General features: G+C 47.9%; 1 protein-coding gene across 1 annotated transcript in view; it reads right to left on the minus strand.

The window, feature by feature from the left end:
- Mapkapk2 (MAPK activated protein kinase 2) overlaps positions 1-15,169 on the minus strand; it is a 47,484-nt gene extending 32,315 nt beyond the window's left edge. Inside the window, exon 1 of the mRNA XM_075987848.1 lies at positions 14,616-15,169. Within this exon, the coding sequence (XP_075843963.1) occupies positions 14,616-14,852 (237 nt within the window). The 5' untranslated portion in view covers positions 14,853-15,169. The remainder of the gene's footprint in view (positions 1-14,615) is intronic.
- Between the last annotated feature and the right edge of the window lie 8,764 nt (positions 15,170-23,933).

Below are 23,933 nucleotides of genomic sequence, written 5' to 3' on the forward strand. Positions count from 1 at the left end.
AAATAAAAATGAATTAGATATTTTTAAAGAAATGCCAGAATGAAATTCATCTCTGCATGCTAACTTCAGATTTTTAATATTTTTAAGATACACACTCTGGATACTTCTCTGCAAAGTCTAGGACCCCATAAAACACAGGACAATGCCCAGAAAGCCACGCCTTCACATGCTATCCACACGTGAATCTGATGGGCAGTCTGTTGGGGCCACAGGGCTACATGAACATCTCTATGATGGGATGTTGCCTGAAACAGACAGACTAAATGCTTTGAAAAGATCTTTTTCTAAATGATTGACTTCTAGGTGCCCTTCCATGAGTCCCCTCCAAGTTTAGGTAAGTCTGGACCAGAGCAATCATCTCTATTTAGAAAGTGTTCTGTGATGACGGATGTCCTCCACCTGTGCTTTATCATACCGTGGCCACCAGCCGACTACTAGGCACTGGAGATGGAGGTAGGGCTTACTTGATTTCAATTAAACAACTACATGTGAGAAATGAGAGGTGGTCTCATATTGGCCAGAGAGGTTTCTTCAGAAAAGGGCTTATGTACTCAACTATGGAGTCACAGAAGTGAAACTTATGACCCGTTCCCTCTACTCCCCAGCCGGAAGACAGGACTGATTAACTCCAAAGGGAGCAGCAGGACAGGAGCAGCCTGTGTCTCCAGTACCTGAGCACTCCCAGGGAACAAAGACCCTCACCCCAGAGAACTTCACCTCCTTCTTCCTGGGACAACAACACAGGCGGCTTATGCCTGCCCTGGGCAACCCAGCACCCTACCTGCAAGAAGACCTCATTCCCAAGAATTCCAGAGCATCCTTAGAGGACTACAGCTGGAATATCAAGGCTGGATTGTACTGGAATTTGGGGGCTATGCTGACATACAGAAAGCTGAGACAAAGAAAATGCATCTGAGTAAAGAAATACAGGAAGTCAGTTAAGTCCACGACTTTCCAAACCTCAGTTTTCATTATGAAAATCTATCTCTTCCTTTCCAAATACAGCTGGATTTCTGCCCAACTCCAGCCCAGAGGCCAAAATCAAACATGACCAAAATTACACATTAACATGAGTTGTCCAACTTTTGATCTCTGCCTCTCACCCATTGCTTCTGCCTAAATACACAGTTCAAATCTACCAAGAAGGTGGTTATCTGAGTTGAGAAACAAAAGCTGTGCCAACCTTATGCAATCCCGCAAGAACACAGACGCAGGTGGCAGGAAGAGCACTAGATGGGCATCAGGGCCATCTTTTCAAACAGCCCTCAACATCCAAGGAGTGCCAGCAACCTTCCAAGTGCGTGTCGGTGGAGAGCTGGAGACAGGGACCTTCTCAAGATCCTCGGTCCAAGGCATGGCCACTTCCCACTTTAGATCTAGACACAGCTAGTCTGCTCCGCGGACAGCCTCTTAGAGAAGGACAGAAAGTGCAGATGGGAAATAAAGTCCTAAAATGACTACACAAGGAAGGGACAGGGAGGTGGGGGTGGGTGAACAACAGACCATCCAAGACTATACACTTTTTTTTTTGAAGTTTACTGGAAGATGGGTTTTTTCCCTCTTTCTTACTCTATAAAAAAAAAAAAATGTTGCAACTTCCTTTGTCACAGCACATGCTTAGGGAAAAAAAAAGGAGGCTAACCCATTGCTTCACTTCTCAACTGCATTACCGGCCAGACCTTCCTTTCCCAGCCCTGCCCTCGACAGGAAGCCAGAAGCTGAGGTGACCGGGGGCTGGGCACTGTTGTCTGCCTCCACTTAGTGCCTAAATACAATTAACGATGTAAAGTACTCCTAGGCCCAGGGAGGAGAAAAAAACAAAAAAACACTGCTGCAATTTCATTCCCACACTCTTTACCGGTTTCTACTCCTGTCAGCTCTTAAGATAGTCAATTAACAGAAACATTCTCCCCTTGGTCAAACAAAAGGGAGCAGCCTGCAGCCCCGCCCACTTGCTACAGCCCAGCTGTTGGCTATAATTTTGCCTGTACCCTCCACAGATTGTCTCAGGTGTGTGTCCATGTAGTGTCCTGGGCTGCACCAGGCAGCGATCCCACCTCTAACTGCCCTGTCTGAGGGACTCACCCATGTGACTCTGTATGCTGTATTACTGGCCAGCTGTGGCCTTTTCTCTTCTACTTACACAGCACCCGCTCCCTGCGCCTTTCACTGATCTATTAATAAAGCTGAGTGGCAGAGCAGAGGAGACTCAAGATAGACTGGAGTGGCCATGGCTGTTTTCATTCATTTTATACACTTTGTATAAAATGGTCAGCTTCCAGCCGAGCAGTGATGGTTCTCCCAGCACTCGGGAGGCAGAGGACGGTGAATCTCTGAGTTCGAGGCCAGTCTGGTCTACAGAGCTAGTTCCAGGACAGCCAGGACTACACAGAGAAACACTGTCTCAAAAAACAAAAACACCCAAACTTGTTAAGTTCCTATAGACAAGGTCTACTAACTATTCTTACCATTGAAGCAATTTGTACGAAAAGCATTTCATAAATATTAAAAATAAAGCATTAGTTGCTAGGTCACCTATGTTCTAAAATAATGGGACCATGGAAGAACTACTTGGAGACAGTATTGTGAACTACAAAAGAAGAGGTTTTAGAGTTAGGCATTCTCAGAACCAAGCAAGGTAGCCCACACTCGGCAGAAGAGGGTGAAACAGGCAGAAGGAACAGACAAGGCCACAATCTATAAATGATGAAAGGTCAGTTCGAGCTATATCATGAAACCTGTCTCAAAAAAGGAAAAAAGCGTGGAGTCAGGCATTCTCACATCTACAGCTTCTGGCCTTGGCTTTTCCTTCTGCCTGACATGCCTCCTCTACCAAGCACGTCTGAGGTTCACCCACAAGTCAGTCACCTTTCCTTACCTGCCAAGAAAAACTAAAACAACACACACATACACCGGCCAGGGGGAAACAATGAGACAAATGTTCCTGGCATTTCAGAGCCTCTTCCCTTTTTATTCTCTCCTTTGTACCTGTTACTATCTGACAAGCTGTATCATTCAATTACTGTGTTCTGTCTTCCCCTACAGAACACAAGCCCTCTGCAGATGAGATTGGGTTTTCTCTGTTTTATAAGCTAATATGTCCCCAGAACCTAAAATAATGCTTCACACTTGGTGTGCAGTAACTGCTAATGAATTAATTATTCTGAACATGTTTCCACCTCTGTAGAAAACAGACTCCTACCTTGCAGCACCACTACAAGCAAGGACTCACAGGGGTGCACACAGCATCTGCTGCACTGCCCTCTATCACACCTGCTCTAGAAGAATTGTGATTAATCCAAGAAGCCTGAGAGCAGCTGAGCACCCACAGAGCTCTGAATGACAGAAGGTGATGTATGGATCAAAGTCAGCATGTGGCTCTACAAAGGTTATTCTCAGCACTACTAATTTTCTTATTAACTTATTTTCAATGGGGGGGAGGGGTAAGACACACACATGCCACAACATACATGTGGGCTCTAAAGATCGAACTCAGATCAGGCATGGCAGCAGGGTACCCAGTGAGCAATCTTACCAAACCTAATTAATTTCCTTAAGTAGCAAATCATTCTGGATGTGGTAGCAGGGGGACGGAAGATAGCCTAAGGCAAATCTTGCTTAGAATACGGGGTCTACAAGAATAAATGAACACTTCAAGCCTCCGACTTCCTCTCATCTCACACAGCAGAGACACGGAGGGGGTGCAAACCCCAGGGGATGACAACCACTACTTTCCCATTCCAGGCTAATCCAGCCATCTGGGCGCCCTGATGGCCAGTCAGCAGGGAAGACAGGAGGCATCATGGGGGAAAACAAACATCCACAAACACTGGGTGGGTGAATAAAAATACTGCAGCCAAAAGGAGGATAAAAATAACACTGGCCTACAAAAACAACTGGTAGGGGAGGGCTCCTGTACAGCTACCTCGCCCCCTCCGACCCAGCTACCACTTCTTCCCCAGCATCAAGGCATTTTCCCGGCAATGGAAAACTGAAGGAAAGGCATTCAGTGCACAGCCTTGCCAACCAAGTCTGAGCCTTCTGATTTACAAACAGAAAAACTGAGGGAAATCCAAACATGGTGTAGGGTTTGCTCAGGGCCACAATGGTAGGGCTGGAAACCAGGTTGCTCAGGTTCTCTTTCCTATGCAAGTTGCAGGACATGGGAGATAAGTGGCCCCATGAGACTGAGAGCTCTGACCTCAGACCAGGCAATCTGACGCTCAACACTGGTCTGTCTTGCGACACACAGGCCCAAAGCCAGCAGACAGAAACAGCCTGCTTCTATGTCCGCTGTGGGTCTGGAGCTAGTCAGGACTAGAGGGGAGTTGGCACACTTCACACGCAAGAAGGGGGTCTCCGCAGAGAGCAGAGTGGGGGGCCTAGAGCAGGGAAGGGGAGAGAAAGTGAGGGGCCTAGAGCAGGGAAGGGGAAAGTGGGGGCCTAGAGCAGGGAAGGGGAGAGGGAGAAACATTAATTCTTGTAATTCTCACATTAAGAATGAGAATTCCATTAACAGAAACGCGCAGTACCTCCTTGAGTCAGGCCCAGAAGATCCGTCTGGAGCAGCTGCCAGGAGACAGGGCAGGGACAAACACTGACAGGGGAGGGTCTTAATATACCCCTAGCTAAACCCCACAGAGCCCAGCCAGCACTGTCCCGCTCTGAGTGCTACCACGCATCCAATCCTGAATTTTGTTTTTATGGTTGGTGAGAGGGGCCCGTGGATAAAGGTCTTTGCTGACAAACCTGACGATTTGAGTTCAACCCAAGGAACCCATAAGGTAAAAGGAGAGACCCACCCACATACACATGCATGAACGTACGCAAAATATATAATAAATAGTGTATTTTATAAACTTTTTTTTTTTTTTTTTTTTTTTTTTTTTTTTTGTTTTTCGAGACAGGGTTTCTCTGTAGCTTTGGAGCCTGTCCTGGAACTCCCTTGGTAGACCAGGCTGGCCTCGAACTCACAGAGATCCGCCTGTCTCTGCCTCCCAAGTGCTGGGATTACAGGCGTGCGCCACCACCGCCCGGCTTATAAACTTTTTAAAAAGGAAAAAGATGATACAAGAAAAAAACAAGCCAGGCAGCGGTGGTGCACACCTTTAATCCCAGCAATCAGAAGGCAGAGGCAGACAGATCTCTGTGAGTTTGAGGTCAGCCTGGTCTACAAGAGCTAGTTCCAGGACAAGCTCCAAAGCCACAGAGAAACCCTATCTCAAAAAAACAAAAAAAAAAAAGAAAAGAAAAGAAAGAAAAAAAACCAAAGACGTAAGTTTCCAAGGAATTAACCATCGGTCTAATATTGAGCAAATATCTTGCTCATGGAGAAACTCACAATGTGACGTGCTAGGAAAGGGAAGGGTCTCTTGGGTTTGACAGATTCCATTTTTTTTCTACTTCCTTTTTGGAAGAAGAAGGGGCAAGAAAGAATTCTAGGGATGGAACAGGGCCTTTCACACACATGGTAAGCACATGCCACGCTGCTGAGCTGGGTGAGCTTCAAGACTCGCTTGAGCCTGAAAGACTTCAGGATAGAGCAGCCTTCGTGGGGACAGAAAAGGCTGAGGTGGCTAAAGTGGCAAAAGGAGAGGGGGCAAAGAAGAACAGAGAGACTGCGCAAACTCAGTAAACTGTAAACTTACTCTCCAGCATGGGGGAGGAGTGGTCACAACCAGACCTGGGAGGCATCTGGCTACATCACTATAGTTAACAGGCAGAAGAGACCCGATGGGGAAGCTACAGGATCAGAGCTGGGCTTTAGGCAAACTGATCCCCAGAGCACACCAAGGAGCTCAAGGGAAAGACTTCCATTCCACTGCCGACTGAGTCATTGCCCCCATCTGCCTGTCATCTCTCCATTGCTTCCTTAACTCCATCTCGCTTCCTTTCAAAGAATCTGAGCCACAGCACGCGTGAGATCCAGGAGAAGGCCCACTCCTCTACAGTGCAGGGGAAGGGAAGGGCATGAAGCTGCTAAACATCCCCACCCAGCTCTGGAGACAGCATGGATGCTTGTGAGCCTCGTGGCCACCAAGTTTTCTTTCTTTTTTTTTTTTTTTCTTTTTTGAGACAGGGTTTCTTTGTGGCTTTGGAGCCTGTCCTGGAACTAGTTCTGTAGACCAGGCTGGTCTCGAACTCACAGAGATCCACCTGCCTCTGCCTCCCGAGTGTTGAGATTAAAGGCGTGCGCCACCGCCCAGCCCAAGTTTTCCATAGGAAGGAACACTAACAAAAAGATTCTGATACAGTGTGCTCTCTACTGGGGCCTTTGACTTGCCAGGGGCCTAGATGCAAGTAATGAGGAGGGGAAAGGCATGAGATACCCCCTGGCTAGCCTAGCCTCTCCAACACCAAGGCACGAGTGGTCTCCGCCTGTCTGCCCGCATTCCTAGGATGCTCTGAGTTCCTTCCACTCATGGCCCTGGCCACCCTCCACTCCCCCACAACACCCTCTGAGCTCTACAGAAGCCAGGCAGGGCAAGCAATGGGCAGGCTCCTCCTTCAGTGTCTTCCTCCCCAGCTCCTGCAGAGCCTGCTCCTTAGAAGTCTACAAGCTCCTTAGAAGTCTACAAGCTTTCTCCTAAGAATTAGAGGCCAAAGAGGAAGGCTTCGATGGGAGAGAGAGAATGCATGCTATTCTGAGGACAGGGGCCCCTTCTGTCACAGTTAAAAATAAACTCTTAGCAACTACACCCAGCTCCTCCCCCATCTAGAGGCCAGTGGGTCATGGTCGATAAAGTGTTCCCTGTAGAAGAAATGAGGCCCTGGGGACAAGAGAACACAGAGGACAGTGGGTGAAACACGGTCCAGATAGTTAGCTCCACGGAGGCAGAGGACTCCTCAAGTCCCACCTCTTGGCTCCTATCACTAGTCCCACATACCCTACCCCGCAATACACCTTGATTCTAGGAAACAGACACAGAACATGGACCTGAGCCATGACTTGTATCAGCACCTGTCCAGGGACTGGAACGCTCAGACAGACGTGAAGGAGATACCCTGCATGGTGTCTCCAGCTAAGACGCTCTACCAGCACAGCTTCCTCACTTGCTCCACTGAACCCCAGCAGCTACAAAGAGAGGATTCACCTCGAAGGACACAATCGATGCCTCTGCCATTGCAGTGAGCAGGTAAAAGGCCTTCTGTTCTCTGTACCCTTCCTAGGAGGCTGAGGCACTGAAGTACCTTGGCCCAACTCATCAAGGAGATACTCAGAAAACCAGGGAGGGCCTGGCTACTCCTGGAAGTCAACAGAATGAGGTCATACTTCAGGATGTGGGGTGGAGAGTGTAACTTAGGAACAGGACAAGAGGACAGAGAGGCAGCACACTGAGTCCCAGCCCACGGTAGGTACTGGGGGCAGATTCATGCCCACTGGCAAGAGCTAAGAAGCAGCAGAGCCAGAAGCAAACATAGCAGAAGGCCTAACTGTCTAAAACCTTGCTCATCTTCCTCTGTCGGGTCCTCTCCCTGGGGAATGAGTAGGACGCCCCCTTACAGCCTTTGTCCAACTGAATCAAGGCTCCAGGAGAAGCCACAGCCAGGGTCTGAACTACCCACCAAGCTCAGGCTGGAAGGGAAAAGAGCGCAGAATGAGGGCACAGGTGAAAAATGAGATAAACATTTCAGTGTGTGGCAAGAAGACCTGGGACAGAAACCCGGGCCTGGCTATAAAAAGTGCTGCGGTGGTGAGCTTATTTTTAGACACTAGAAATGAGTCCTGGGTCCAAGGCAGGAGGCCAGGCTGTAAATGGCCAGGAGGGTCTGGGAGGCTCCCAATAACATGGATAATCACAATGCCAGTGAGGGGACCAACTCAATCACCTGCCACAAAGAACAGGGAGGGGAAGGAGCACCAAGGGAAGGAGCAGGAATCAGCGTCAGCAGAAGCCAGAACCCCCGGGTTCCCTCTCTTCCCAGGGACAAAAGATGTGTCTGTCAGAGTCAGGGAAGACTCAGCGTGAAGATAAACAAGAAGGAAGGCATCAATGGCACAGCTCCCTCCCGTCTGCTCAGGCAGAATCACCTTACACAGAGTTGACACCTGCAGTCGCCACTCTTCCTTCCTGATGAGTCCAACTGGTCCTCGTCAGGAAGCCTGAAGACATTCCTCAAGGATGAGATGCCCTTTCGTATGACCCCCCTGCAGAGCTCAAGTTCCCAGCGGGATAAACATGTAACTTTTCTCATCTTGAAGAACATCCCATACAAACAGAGGTTGACCTTGAGGCTACACGTCCCAGGCTCCACCACCTCCCAGCTGGCACGTGGAGATGTTTACTGGACCACAGAATAAAGTCTCCAAGAACACAACAAAGCCAGAGACCAAGCCCAACCTCATGATCACTCCTCCTCCAAAGAAAAGCAGGCCAGCCTAGCACACAAGATCCCACCATGCACTGCTCTAGCCTGGCACAGACAGGCGGGGGAGGAAAGGTAAGCTCTTCGAGATGTGCCCCCACACTGGCTTCCTTAAACCCCAGCCCTCTCTGAGGGTCAGTGGTCCCACCCAGAAACCCCAATATCCTCATCTACTCTGGGAACCAGTTCCCATCAACAGGCTCAGAACAGTCCCTTGCCCATAACTGAGCCTGGAAGGATTAAAAGGCACTCCTTCAAGTGAATGAAGTCTCATTCATGCCAAGAGAAAGACCAGCTAGCAGCAATAGTGTGGCTACAATTCAGCCATACTTACCCCCAAGTCAGATGCCCCAATGTAAACACAGCCTTCCTTCACAGCCAATCACAGTGGCCTCCAAATGCCCCTGACTTCAAATGGCAAAGAACTTGGGGAAAGTAAAACAGGAGAGCCCCCATCTCCACCTTGTACTGACACTCCACTAAGATTCTTCTAGTTTCAAGGCAAGAACAGATGTAGCCATCCTCTCTGCTGAGCAGTGGGCTGAAATACTTTCTAAGCTTTCCTATGGGAGAGAGCAGCTGCTCAGTAAAGACACATTACACCCATGGAATGGGCATCCACACTGGCCCAGGTACTGCTGGCCACTCAACACAGAGCTAGTCAGCAAGCATCTCTCTTGCCATGGGCCTCTGGCCTCTAGCATGGCCTCTTGTACCACCCCACACTACCAGTGTTTGCCTGGTGACAGCTAGACGCCAGCTCTCGATGGAGGCAGCTGGACACCAGAAAGTGAACAACCTGTTCAAAGTCACACAATTAACTAACAAGGCATAAAACCTAGACCATTTGAGAGTTTAGGGTTGTTTCTTTTTTCTTGTTGCTGCTACTATTTGGTTTTGATACTTTTTTTTACATTTTTATCTAGAATATAACCCTTGAAAATGAATAAGAAATATTTCCCATTTATATTTCTGTGTATTTATATTTGAACTTACATATGAACTTATATACTTCAAAATATATACTGTCAGTCTTAAAGATCCCAAGGGGCATCAGTCCTGATGATTAGAGAAAACACTTCAGTCTTACTAATACACATAGTAAGGGCCCTTTCTCCTCACCCACGCCCCCATTTACAAGGAGGGCTATGTGAAAAGCTACGTGTGAGGAGACCAAGAACCTGAGTTTGATGATGTCTTCGGTACCAGCACCACTCCCTGCTGGAAACCAAACAGTCTAAGAAACCCACACCAAGAGCAGGTTTCACAGCACATGGCTCTGCTGCCCACAAGCAAACCAGATGTTGGGACACAGCACTGTGCTTTCCTCAGCCGCCCAGTCTCTTCCTCAGGCGGATGGAGGAGGTGACAAAGATGACCAAGGAGTACCCATTATTACTCAACTATCAAGAGGAGTTGCCAGTCCCCACAAACACAAATAACTCTGCCCTGACTACTCACCTCCATCCAAGGCCCAGAACCACACAGAAGGGATGGGGGGGGGGACGACACCTCAACATGACCCTTCAGAGGGCAAGAAGCACAAAGGAGGCAGGCCAGTGTGGGCTGCGATGCCAAAAGCAACCCAGGAGAGCCTATTGGGCTCTAGGAGCTGACACTGCCCACCTTAGTTGTCATGCCTCTGACACAGACCCCTCACGTCTTGATTCCTGCCTCCAGACCGGGGATTTGGCTCCTGCATCCATTCTTGCACCTGCTCCACTGATAACATCCTAACTCCCTGTCTTTCCAAGCAGAGCTACCCATGCCTTCCCCTCCTCCAAAGAAAGCACTCCGCCTCCCAGACCCCACCAATCAGCAGCCCTGAGGCCGCACAGCGGTTTGCTTCTCCCTTCAGTCAACAGTAGTTTAACTAGAGAGTTTTCAAATTCTGTGAAAGCCCAGAATTCACAAATGAAAAAGGGCCATGAACTAACCCACTTCTAATCCTGCATCAGAGAAGCCCAGAGTCCTGTTTCAGGAGAGAGAGAGAGAGAGAGAGAGAGAGAGAGAGAGAGAGAGAGAGAGAGAGAGAGAGAGAGAGAGAGAGGTCACGACCAGGACAGCATGCCTGAAATCTTCTTCCAAAAGTGGGAAATGTCCTCTGAAGGCAGAAATTTGATCCGTCCATCGAAAAGTCCACAAACCCCAACTTCAATGATGCCGACCCTTTCTTTATGACATCCACAAGCCCTCCCTCATACCCACCCTGCCACAAAAAAAAAAAAACCTTTAAGGTTGATTTGACCCAAAGACAGGTAAATTCAGTTCTGATCTGGCCCCACGGCTCCTGACCTACTTGGTCTCTTGCTCGTCCCCTCAGCTCTAGCTGCAGCCAGTTTCACAACTTCTGGCAGACCCACTCATTCCTCAGAGGCCCAGCAAGTTCCCACTGCCACAGCCAGAGTGTCCCTCAGCGTCATCGATCCTCACAGACGTCCCTCTTTCAGAATCCTCTATTCCTGTCACACAATTTAGCCCCCAGGCCAGAAAAGTCCATCCAGTAGACGTCTCTGCAAGGATGGCCAAGATGGGTCTTCTTGACATTCAAACTGTGCCTGCCAGCTGCATTGTTTATTTGGTTTGATGCCTTCATGTGGGCTACGTTTAATGTTAACAGCCATATACAAACAGTGACTACCATATTTGACAATGCTGCCTACATCTGTCAATCTTGCCTTCTCCAAATAGGTTTCTTGACCCCCCACATTTTACAGGGCACTATCCGAATAAACACATGGGAAACGCTCCGCAAACTGTCAACTACCTGGAACCAAACCGCGCGGCATGATCACGAGACTTTCCTCACCTCATGTTTCCATCCAGCACACGTCAAACTGCGATACCGCCCCTGCCAGCCACGCTATCAGTCATCTCTCCAGTGAGGACACAGAAGGAGGACATTGCCTGTGCAGGGGGGCAGGGCGGGTGAGGGTGCTGGTGTTGCCCTTCAACGATGTCCTGGCCAACGGTGGGAGGCTCTAATCTCATTCTGATACCAAAAGCAGCTACGTCACTATGGCACTTAAATGACCTAGTGAGGGAGACACACTGGAGAAAGAGAAGAAACTGCAGGACCTGGCTTCCTCTAGTCTACGCAATGGAAAGACAAACAAGAGATAAGTTGCGACAACATTCCCTATTTTGTAAAGCAATAACACGCTTCACCTAATCAGCACTGAGCAGAAGAGTGGGACAATAGTACGGGCTTTAATTAAATTTGTTCAGCTAATGCCTAAGCGTCACCACGATACGGTGAAGTCGAATGCAGCCAAGTGACCCACAGGGAATATAGCCAACTCATACACAAATGGATTGAGGCTAGGTGTCCCTACCAAAGAAATAACAGAATCTCCGAAGAATAATAAATAGTATTTCTATCACAAAGTCCCTAATTGGGGGGGGGGACTTGTTACAGATCCAAACTCATGGAGCTGCCGGGATGGTCTAGAAGCTGCCTCTCCAACTTTAGTAACTACAACTGAGAGGTGACACATAACCACCAGTGTCTTCCGTCCAGCGAATGGGCCAATAGGGTCAAGCAGCTCTTCAGGCTCAAGGTACTGTGAAACAGTAACCAGCTGCATTCCTGTCCAGACCACTACAACCACAAGCAGGGAGGGGCCTGAGACTGCAAACAAGAACCGGGTTCAGCTCCTGCCTCCAGCAAGTGAACGGCAGGAGTCTCCACTCGCCTTGGGCAGGTCATGCCCTCATTCTGGGCCTTGGTTTTCTCATCTGCAGAATGAATGTGTCGGACGGTGCTGCCTGTCAGCTGGCTTCTACCTGTGACTCAGAGGCTGGCGAGGAGGGTGATGAAGCAAAGTGACAGCACCCATCAAAAGCATCTAAACACCAGCTTCCCAGCGAGGACAATGGGAAAGCAGCAGGGCCAGTTGGCTCCTTTATTTATTTTTACTTTATGTGTATGGGTGTTTTGCCGGCATGTATGTGTGTGCAGCGATTGTCTAAGTGTGAGCACAGGAAACAGAAGAGGCTGTCAGAACTCCTGGAACTCGAGTTACAGTTCTCTGTAAGAGCAGTAAATGCTCCTAACTGCAAAGCCATCTCTGGATCATTTTTAAAGCTCTGGTTTTGCTTAACAGGACAAAGAGCAGAACCTGTGAGCAGCCTTCGCTCCCTATCCTATCTCCGGGCTACAAGACGGCAGTCTCCCAAAATCCCCTAAGAGCCAGGCTGCTGGGGCACACTATGCCCTGGGTCCTTCCGCATGGGTTCAGGGTACTCTACAGAGCACAGGTCTCGTCTTTTCTTAGCCTCCAAAGGGTCATCTACGCAGCCCGTTCACTAGATCCTCTTCCCTTGATGCTGCGTTTAAAAGGCTCCTTGTTTTGAAATCGTTTCACGACTCAACACCTGAAGTTTTGAAGTGTCACACGCAGAAATCTCTGTGGTGCATGTCACTGAGCCGGGATTTCCTTTAACAAGCTCCCCCACAGCTGTGATTATGTCTTAGCCAATATTTGGGTAGGAAAGCGCTGCTGCCTGCTCTGCTGCCATTCTCCAAGCATCTTGGCTCTCCTTCCTTCCTCTATTATTAAATCTTAACTCATGGACGTATGAGAAATCTGCAATTTAACAGTTGAGTCAGCTCCTAAGATCCAGGAGCAGGCTGCTTGTCAAAACAGACTCCGGCTTCAATCTTCACCCACTCTGACTAGAGGAGAAGCACGAGGATTTGTTTAATGTGCTGCTAGGGTTTTCCCTTTCAAACCTATTCAAAGGAGAGAGAAAAAAATACACGAACTTCTCTTCTGTTAATTACACCAGGGTCTGAATTGACAGGCTAGGATGGTGTGTGCCGCAGAACAGGAAGGGGGAAGGGGTTTTGTTGTCAAGTCTTTATATTGTGTTCCAACTATCCAAGAGAATCAACAGCCAGTGTCCCCCCAGCCTGCTGATCGGTAAAGGCAGATGGCATCTCAGAGGAGGGGGAAATCTTTCCGGGAAAGAACATCTGTCACTTCCTCAGCCATACAGTTAACTGTGGTCAAACTGTTCGCACATCTCCAGTCCCCAAGGTCAGAGCTGCATCAATCCAACCATAAGGGTGGAAAGGGGAGGGAAAAGTACAAAAACTGCAATATTCACGGCAGGGATAAGAGTCCCGCCCCGACATTCAACACCAAGCAACAACCGAGATCCTGCAGCAAGAGTTTACAGTTTAAAAAAAAAAATCTGATGTTGAGGATGAAGACAGCAAAAACAATATCCTGGAATAGAAACTAGACTTACTCGCCCCCTACAAAGTACCAAAGGGTTTTAGTCCAACTGAAGGTATATGCCAACAGTCTCACCCATAACTCATGGGTAGTATATAATAGCTGAAACAAAGCAAGCTGTGTGGGCTGAAGGGGAAGAGAAAAATATAACACAGGAAGCAGTTCGCTCCTCCAATCATTGAGACACCCCAGGGGAAAGAAACTTGATAGTGACCTTTAGAGACATGGTGTAACTTGAAACCCTTGGAAGAAGAAAACTTTGTAGGGACCCTGAATGACAGACTCTCCCTTCACTGGGACCTTTTGAAATCCCCATTCTCCACTACCAAATAAACAGAGACACCGAGACACAGAAAGAGACAGATGGACCTGGAGAGATTAAAAAAAAAAAAAAAGAGTGCGTTTCCGAAACGCAAGAATAGGTTTTCCAGCCTTGAGTCGCGAGCTACCAGGACCAAGCTAGGCTTGCAGAAACAGCACTGGGCCCAGCCTGCCTGCCTTACAGAAAAGGTTTCCTACGGTGCGTGGAGCAATGGAAACAGCGCGGCACAGCCTGCGGGGCAGAGCAGGCCAGGCGCTGGCGGTTCCAGACAATCGCGGGGCACGGAGGCGGGGTCCCCTGTCTCCAACACAGCGCAGACGCGCCCCACCACTGAGCGCCGACCTCGCGAGGCCGCGGACAGCTAAGTCACTTTCCGGCTCCCAAATAAGGAGCAGGGTTAAGTAAACCTCAGAGAGCGAACTTCTCCAAACCGACCGACCAACCAGCTCAATGAGTAAAGGGCCTTTTGTGCCCGCAGAAAGGAGGGAGGGAGGAGGATGGGGCCACCGTGGCCTCGGTGCCGGGTGAAGCGAGCAGAGGCTCGGACCCAAGCGTGGCTACCGGCTGGATCCCACTCGCACCCCAACATGGCAGTCCCCAAAAGTCCTCTCGGGTCCCGATCACTCGCGGAGTGACCGGAAGCTGCACCGATCCCAGCGTGTTCCACGGCGGCCCAGACTTACCTTCAGGGCGAATTTCTGCTGGGTTCTCTTGTCGAAGATCCGCAGCACCTTCCCATTGATGCCCAGGCCCAGCACCTGGCTGGTGACCTTGTAGTCATCGGTGATGGCGTTCTTTCGGATCTGCAGGCCCGACTTGACGTGGAACTGGGGGAACGGCGGCGGCGGCTGGGCCGGGGCGGGCGGCGGCGGGCTGGGGAACGGCGCCGGCGGGGTCTGGCCGGGAGAGTCCGACAGCATGGTGCCCGGCGACTCGCGCGCAGAGGCGGGGGCCGCGGCCGCCCCCTCCTCCGGCTCGGGCCCGGGTCCCCGCCACGCCCCGCCCGGCGGCGAAGTTTGCTCCGGGCTGGAGCCGGCTGCCCCGCCCCGGCCCGGCTCCAGGCTCGGCGGGTCGCGGGGCCCCGTGGGTCCCGCTGTGCGCCGCGGGCGCCCACCAGCCCTGCTCCCTCCCCCCGGAGACGTGCGCTCCGGGGAACGCGGGACGGCGGGGCCCGGCCGGGGGAGGGGGGGGGGGATCGCCGCGCCGAGAAGTAGCAGCCCGGGGGCGGCGGCCGCGTCACAGGCTGCTCTGCGTCCTCGGCTAGTCCTTAAAGGGGAGGACCGAGGGTGGGGCTTGGAGGAGGCGTGGGCATGGGGGAGGGGTGGGCCTTAAAGGGAAGGCTGTCCAGCGGCGGGAGAGCAAAGGGAAATGGTTGGCTGGGATTGCCAGGTGGCCTGTCAGGGAGAGAGTAAAGAGAAATCCTAGTTCTTAACCAGGGCCAGGCGAAGGGAAGCGGGAGGGCAAAAGAAAAGCGGCTGGATAATTCAAACAAAATCCATAATTCTCCAGCTGCTGGGTTCTAGAAGATAGGTCATCAGAGAATTTGGAGAGGGTGTATTTTGAAAGAAACGAATGATTGATAAAGATCTGCCTGCCTACATAGACCCTGGGGTGTGGAGGGTACTGGGGCACTAATGGGGTTACAAGGCTATTCATCCGAGGATCAGGTGTCAGGCAATAGTCACGATTTTCTTAACATTTTTTTGAGTTTCACATTTTTTTCTCATGAAAATGTATCGCTGTGTAATCATGAACAATTTGGTTATTGTACTTTGAACGTATTTTTTAATGTAAATCCGAAATGACCCAATATGGAACAGGGATGGGAGCTGTAGTGCCCTGTAATCCCAGCTATGTGCGGGAGGCTGAGGCAGGAGGATGAACAGTCAGAGGGTTAGCCTGAGCAACAAAGGCAGGCTTTATCTCAAACACCCACAAACCTCGGAACTCTCCTACATATACCTTCTCCTTGTGTTTTTGAATTCTTGGGGCTAATGCAGCAAGGGGAACTAGGAGGGGGGGATTCATCCCTGAGGCTACAACCAGAAAGAAGTGTTTCTGAAGCAACCTTGTTCAAGTACCAGTCTCTGAGGAAAGGGGGCTAATTGGCCAATAGCATGGCTGAGACCCACAAGACTCTGACTGTCAGAGCGCTTGAGAACAAGGAACGAAGTCGATACACAGCTGCAAGTTACTGACAGATACAGACAGCCTAGAGATGAGGTCTGACCCACGGCCACACACAGTCGCTAATATGTCCCAAGAACACTCTGGAGATGAGGCAGTGTCCCGAGACAAGGGCCTTGGAGACATAACCCAGAGGGTAAGGCTCGTTTGCTAGTGTCTACTCACTGTTCGGAGTTTCAGAAGATGCTCGTCCCAGGGAAAGCAGAGATGAAAAGGTGAAGGACTGTAGTCACCTTCTCAGGATCCAGCAAAACTCACTATGGACCAAGGAGACATCTGGTCCCCTTTCAGGTAGCCCTTTCTTCAGTGATACTCTGAGCTCAGCCCTGTGGTGACAGATGGTGATAATCCTAGTCCAGTGGGGAAGACACGGTAGTTGGGACAGCAGTGTGGCTGAGGTGGACCTGGGGATAGAAGGCAGATTCACTCACCAGTCTGCAGCTGGCTGGCTTCCTTCTGTCCTTAGAAGCTAGACGATTGGAGCTGGACAATTCTGGGTTTCCCTGATGTTTTAAAGGCACTGCTCAGAGATGCAAGAACAGAGAAAGGAACTCGGGGATGAGGAGGAGGAAGTCCTCAGTGGCTCAAGTGGAAGAGGCTCCCAGCCTTACTACCTGTGTTGCCCTGAACCCCCACAGAGCAGGGTGGGGTCTCCAGGACTTCTTGTTGGAATTCAGCCGTCACCTGATTATTTTTAGAAAGCTGGAACAAGAGTGAGCTATTCAGAGGCAGCAAGGCACAGTGGGAAACGACGAGACAGAAATGAGCAGGACCCAATTGGCCTAGTAAGGTACCTTAAGCACCTCTGTCTTGAAAAATTAGAAAAATCCTAACATTTTCATTCATAACTGAGTAACAATTAAATTAGATGGCGTCTATGATAACTCTTCATAAGGCACACAGCATCTGTTCTCATGAGATATTAAACACCACCGTTCCTCAAGCGTTGTTTCCTTGCTTCTCGCTCTGTTCCCATTGCCTGGAGACCTGCTCCTGACACTGAGCTGCCTTTCCATGTAAGGGCAATTCTGGAGAGATGCCTAAACCTGAGGTTCTGAGAATAATGGATCACAGAAACCCAGTGGGGCATTTCTTCTGGAGTTACAAAGGCCATATGGACTTAGGGAACACACAGGACAACCAAGACACATAGTCCACATGCACACCCCAAAAGTACACTCATGTGAACACAGCTCAAAAGGACAAGACATCTGGGCATGGAGCAGTATAAATGAGTAACCAGTGAGTAGCCAGATAGTAGAAAGAGCCACAGGAAAAGGATTTCTACAAGAGACCCAGAGCCTTCTATCCTAACACCAACTAGTCATGTGACCTCACAAAAGTCCCTGACCTCCCAGTTCCTTCTTTCCTGTCTAAAAAAATAGTAGAAATAGCATCTGCTTTATCCACATTGTAGAGATATTATAAGGAAAAAAATAAAACCCAAAGTCCTGCTTATCAATGACCACGCCTCTCAGCCATCTGTAGTGAGCTACTACAGCAAGCATTGTTAAGCCTGTGTAAAAGCAATTCAAAAGTTGGAAGTCAGGCTGGGGCTATAGCTCAGTGATAGAGTATATGCTTACTATGTGCAAAGCCCTGGCTATGAGCCCCAGCAAAGCATTAACTAAAAGTATGTTGGGAATCTATTTACAAGAAGATATGATCCGTACTGACATGCAAATGCATACATCATGTAATATAGTATACATGAAGGTAATGTAAGGACCAAACGTATATAGAATTGCATCAGTTCTAGTCCCAGATCCATGACACATGTTGGTCTGTGTGTTTCTGGGTTTATTTTATTATAGTTATAATACCAAAGGCACCTATGGACCCACTACCCAAAACACAAACTAGGACTTGAACAATAGCATGCGTTTAAAGAGATGATTCCTAGGTACCCTCCAGCCCATCCCCCGTGTGCGTTACCCAAGACAACAGTCACCTGCATGTTCTATCCACCCTTCCCTTACTTTCCTTTTTATACAATTTTAGTTTAAGAAGACACATTTAAAGATATCATTAAAAGATGGATGGGATGGTTTAAATCTGTAAACACAGCACTTTAGAGGATGATGCAGGAGGATTGGTGCAAGTTTGAGGCCATGCTAGGCTACATTATTGAAGGAAGATGCCTGTTGGCTCCCAGCCACCCAGCCCCAAAATAATCACACAGAAACTGTATTAATTAAATCACTGCTCGGCCCATTAGCTCTAGCCTCCCACTGGCTAACTCTACATCTTAATTTAATCCATCTCTATCAATCTGTGTATCACCACGTGGCTGTGGCCTGCCAGCTAAAGTTCCAGCGTCTGTCTCCAGCGGGGCTACATGGCCTCTCTTTTTCTCTGCCCTTTTTTCTCCCAGAATTCAGTTTAGTTTTCCCCGCCTACCTAAGTCCTGCCCTATCAACAGGCCAAGACAGTTTCTTTATTCACCAATGATATTCACGGCATACAGAGGGGAAATCCCACATCACTTCCCCTTTCCTGTTTAAATAAAAAGGAAGGCTTTAATTTTAACATAGTAAAATTACATATAACAAAACAGGTATCAAGTAAAAATTACAGTTATAATATTTATATCTACTTTATCTTTTATCATAACTAAGGAAAACTATAATTATAACTATCTATTTTTTTAACTCCATCAAAGACTCTAGAGGATGTAATATTACCTAAGTAAACAGCAAGTGCATTGCAAGCAACTTCTAAAACTCTAGAATTGACAGAGACATCTCGCTGCCTAGACAGTCACCCAAAGTTCTTCTGTGTTGGGGCTTTAGCCTACAGGCCCACAGTGTCCAGCAGACTTTTCCATGAAGCAGGAAATTTCAAAAACAGTTCTGTCTATATTAGCAGTTTGTCAGTCACAGTTTTTTCTGTGTCCTGCAGAATGTCTGGCAGACTCCATATTCTTTCATGAAGCAGGAACCCCAAAGGATCATCTCACCTTTAGGCAAGTTCAGTAATCATTTATCTGTGGGTCCTGCATGTCCAGTTCATCAAGAAGTCCAGACAAGAGCAGTTTCTTGCCCAAATGGCTAACCAACTCCATAAGGAGGCTCTTTGATGCCCATCTTTTTCTTGAAGTAATTGGTGCTCCTAGGAGCAGATGTGTCTCACTGTCATGAAAAGTCCTAAGTTCTTAAACATTTTAAATGTCATATTCTGTAGTCTTTGAAAGAGTTGAAAAATACCTATCTAACTGAAATAGAAAACCTAACTAACATGACTACAAGCTTGACTATTATAGATGATAAATGAGCTGTACAAACACAATACCTTAATCAAGAGCAGAAATATACATATAACAAAATTGGCCTTAAATTTGTATCAATAAACCAAGATCTAAACCAATGCAAAGTATCCATCTCTGTAGTATATCCCCCTTTCAATGTAAACAAACATTTATAAACAATATTTGGGAATATGGGCATAGTTCTATAGACTGCTTCCCGCTGATTGAAGATGCTGTTAATCAGGTCTATCATGGTGTATCTTGTGTGCTAGGCTCATCTCAGTCAGAAGTTTGGCAACGTAATTTTTGGGGGGTGTTCATGAACTACCTGAAAAGGATGTTTTCCAGCCTGTTGAGCTACCTGCAGATTGTTAATGAACTCTTCGTTACCAGCTTTCATGAGCTGCTATCCATACTGGGGTGGGCTCTGGTGACACAGCTGTCTCTGAGCCATTTCTGCTCCTGTAGTAACTCCTTGCCCATATTTCTATATGTAACACCAATAAACCTCATTGATTCACCAAGTCGAACTTAGTCGGTATCCTTACTTTGGTCTGCCATTGGTTCCCTGTTTGGTGTGAGTGGAGGTTTGTTATGTCCTAGAATAGTGTCACAAAATATTCCCTCCTCTTTTCTATTTCCTGATACCTAGAATGAAAACCTCCAGAGGCTGGGCAGCCCTCTTGGGTCATGGAAATGAAGGCTGCCATTTGAGGGTGACAGATAAAAAGTACAAAGAACCTGGGTCCTAGTGAACCCAGACAACCATTTCAGTCTTAAACGTACAGACACCGTTATGTAGAAGACAAAGAGTGTCCTTCTTGATGAAGAGCCTGTTCTAGGTCTTTCAGTTACAGCCAGATCTGCCCAAATACCCAGCCCTGTGTGATATATGCTGTTATCGATAAGTATCTATTATATAAATGAGAACGTTGAGCTCTAGAGAAATAACTTCATTGGGGTTGTTCTTCCAGCAAAGGTCAGAGCTAAGTCTTTCTGACCCACTGTTCATGCTTACAGCTCCTATTAATCCTGAGGAGACATAGTCTCACATATCCTTCTTGAGAGCCATTTGGAGCTTCCAACAGGAAAGCACGGCTACTTGGGTATCACCAACCAAAGCATGGCCCTCCCCTATAGAAGATGCTGTCCTTTTTGATGGAGCATACAGCCCTAAAGAGCTATGCATGGAGTGGAAAGGGAGGAAGGGGCCCCTTTTAGCCATCAAGATAGAACAGAATCAGTTCTGGTGATGAATATCAAGATGTCACAGCCAAATTGCCCTCACATCCATCCATATACCTTAATGTCTACACGGTTCTCCCATGCTTTAAGCAAGAAAATCCTAAAGAAGCATTGGCTGTAACCTCACTTTTGGATCAACTTTAAATCTCACAGACTTCGTCTTGGCCTATTCTGTTTTTATACCATAAGTCCCTATAAATCTGCATTGCAGGAATCATACAGGAGCCAATGGCACTATCTTTCCAACAGACTTCCCTAACCCCTAATTTAAACCACCAAGGAGTCAAAGTTTCCATTTTATTCTAACGTGGTATGAAGAGTGGAGGATGCAGAATGGAGATCTACAAAGATTGGTTTCTTTATAATGTTTGAAGAGCATCTCCAGATGAGAGGGAGCCAGCCACAGTCGGACTGAAATGCAGGTGCATGCAGAAGTGGCTTTGTGTCTGTGGCTAGTACGACAGAACCTTAGTAGACTCACCCTAATCATGACTTGGAGACAAAAGGACCCAAGCCACCTTCAAGCCATAGGACTAAATTTCAAAGATAAAATGAGAAATTACCAAAGCAAAACAACGACAAATGTGTAAGCATCGTTAGTAACAGAAATTTCTGATCCAGAAAGTGACTTCAAAAGAATAGTCTTCAGTGGTTCCCATCTTCCCTTTCCATCTCTCGAAAAGAAGTTCTCCTGGGAACAAGTGCTGTTGGCAGTGCCTTCCCTGAGAACCTCTTAAGGGAGGAAGTGTATGCTCCCCCAAGGGCACTACCCATATCTACACCCCAGTCTTTGACAGTTGAAGCCACAATGAGGAGCCGCTGGAACATCTGCAAAGAATGGGAATGGAAAGAGAAAGAGGAAGAACCTGAAGAGGAATAGAAACTTCACCTCGGCAAGTCAACAGCAAGGCCCAGCCTGATGGCACTAAACCCTAACTCTCACCACTTGAGCTGGCAAATGTCTGGGAGAGAGGGAAATATCTACCTGCATTGCAGCAGACCCAGCCCAGGTTCCTGTCTCAAGGGTTCTTTCCTTTATTTATCGTGTATCTTGCATACCACTTGCTATATATAGGTGAATATATTGTCTGGATAATGTGTTGGGGAAGAAATCAAAGAAAAAGGAACTCGCCATCCAGGAATACAAATAGGGTGGGTCAATGAAAAGGATACACGGGTCTCTGCTGGTGACCAAGTGATGCCTGGTATTTTGCCATTTGTAAACAGAAGGAGGAAGGAGGGCAGAAAGGTTAGTGAGGACTTGTGTGAGTGTCAAGTGGAGGTTTCCTAAGGATATGATGATGAACAGCTCCACCACAAACATAGTTTTGAGGTAGCCAGATATGATGGAATCGAATCCAGGGGTTCAAATCCCAATCACACCTCAGCGTTGCCTTGTACAATGAAGAGATGTTATTCCCTTGATTCAATTAAAGAATGGTAGTTTGAGCTGTTCTTGACACATAAAAATTGACTTCTATCAATGTGAACTGTTGTTATATGACAGATACTTTCATAAGAATCATCTCATTCTGCTAGATATGTAGTTTTTAGTGGCAGAGCATGCGTGCACGCACAGACATGCATGTACACACAAAAGCACACGCATGCATGTACAAACAGGTGCACACACACACACACACACAAACACATCCTTAGAAATTGTGATTCACAACTGTGATTTCAGCACTCAGGAGGCAAGGCAGTAGAATTACCACAAATTTGAGGCTATCTTGGGTGAGTTCCAGGACAGCATGGGCTACAGGATACAGGTCTCAACAGTAACAACAAAAGGAATCATCTCATTCTATTTTCTCAGCTACCCTCTAAAACAATAACTATTTCTGCTGCTCTCACCACTGAAAACGCCGTCACTCAAAAAGCTGATAACCAGTTGGGATGTCATTTCCCCATCCCCATCCCCTGTCCCAACCACAACACAGTATGTTCAGATTGTGGGAGTGTGGGAGGCCTTTACAAGGTGGAAACTAATGGGAGGAGTTAGGCCACTGGGGGTGTGCTTTTAGAGGGGATTGTGAGGTGCTGGTCTCTTCTTCCTCTTTCCTTCTGGACATAGAGTGAATGGGTTTCCACTCTGTAGTCCTCCTGACATGAGGTACTAACAGAGACCCCCAAAGCAACAAGCTCAACTACAGTAGACTCAAAACCCCAAAACCATGAACCAAAATAAGTATTACATCGTTTTCCATTGTCTGAGGCATTTTATTTATTTATTTATTTAATTTTTTTTAAGTGGATCCTTTATTTTGGGGTTTGTTTTCTACATTGGTTTTATATATATATATATGTGTGTGTGTGTGTGTGTGTGTGTGTGTATTCCATTCAAAAATTTCCACTTCCTCCCCTCCTCCCTCCATTCCCCTCCTGCTCCCCCACCCATCCTCCTCCCTCCCCTTCCAGCCTTAAGAGATGGCAGGATACCCTGCCCTGTGGGAAGACCAAAGCCCTCCCCCCTCTATCCAGACCTAGGAATGTTTGCATCCAAATAGACTAGGGTCCCAAAAAGCCGGTACATGCAGTAGAAACAGATCCCAGTGCCTTTATCATTGGCTTCTCAGTCAGCCCCCATTGTCAGCCACATTCAGAGAGTTCAGTTTGATCGCGTGCTCATTCAGTCCAAGTCCAGCTGGATTTGGTGAGCTCCCATTAGATCAGTCACACTGTCTCAGTGGGTGGACGCACCCCTCATGGTCCTGACTTCCTTGCTCATGTTCTCCCTCCTTCTGCTCTTCAACTGGACCTTGAGAGTTCAGTCCAGTGCTCTACATTGGTATTCTTTATATATTTTTATTTGTTTATTTTTCCACTCAAAAATTTCCACTTCCTCCTCTCTTCCCACTCCCCTCCCGCTCCCCCACCCACCCTCCTCCTGTCTCTATCTCCATTCGCTGAACAAAGGTTCTATGGTGATATTCGAGATATTCATCAGTGTGACTATGGGACAAGGCCAGTTCAGGCACCTTTGTCTGAGGCATTTTATAACACTAACGGGGTGGAAACTAATACCCCAGTTAGTTAGCATCATCAGCTAAGCAGAGGGAGAAGGACCAGAACTCCAGCCCTCGTTGTTTCTGTGTGTCAGAGCCCATGGTCCTAAGTGTTCATGGAAGTAGTTCAGCCACCTTACACCTGCTGGCCTCTTGGGTGACTCAAGGGAAGGAGACACAGACTGAAGCTGGGAAGCACTCCATTCTCAGAGGTGTTGAAGGCAAAGAAGAAGGTCGGGACGCAATAATGAATGTGAATGTCGAGCATTTGTAAGCTTGTGAGGAAGGACCTAATACGAGACAGGCCGACAAAT

This window comes from Microtus pennsylvanicus, chromosome 10, assembly GCF_037038515.1.
Source record: "Microtus pennsylvanicus isolate mMicPen1 chromosome 10, mMicPen1.hap1, whole genome shotgun sequence".
Taxonomy (NCBI): Eukaryota; Metazoa; Chordata; class Mammalia; order Rodentia; family Cricetidae; genus Microtus; species Microtus pennsylvanicus.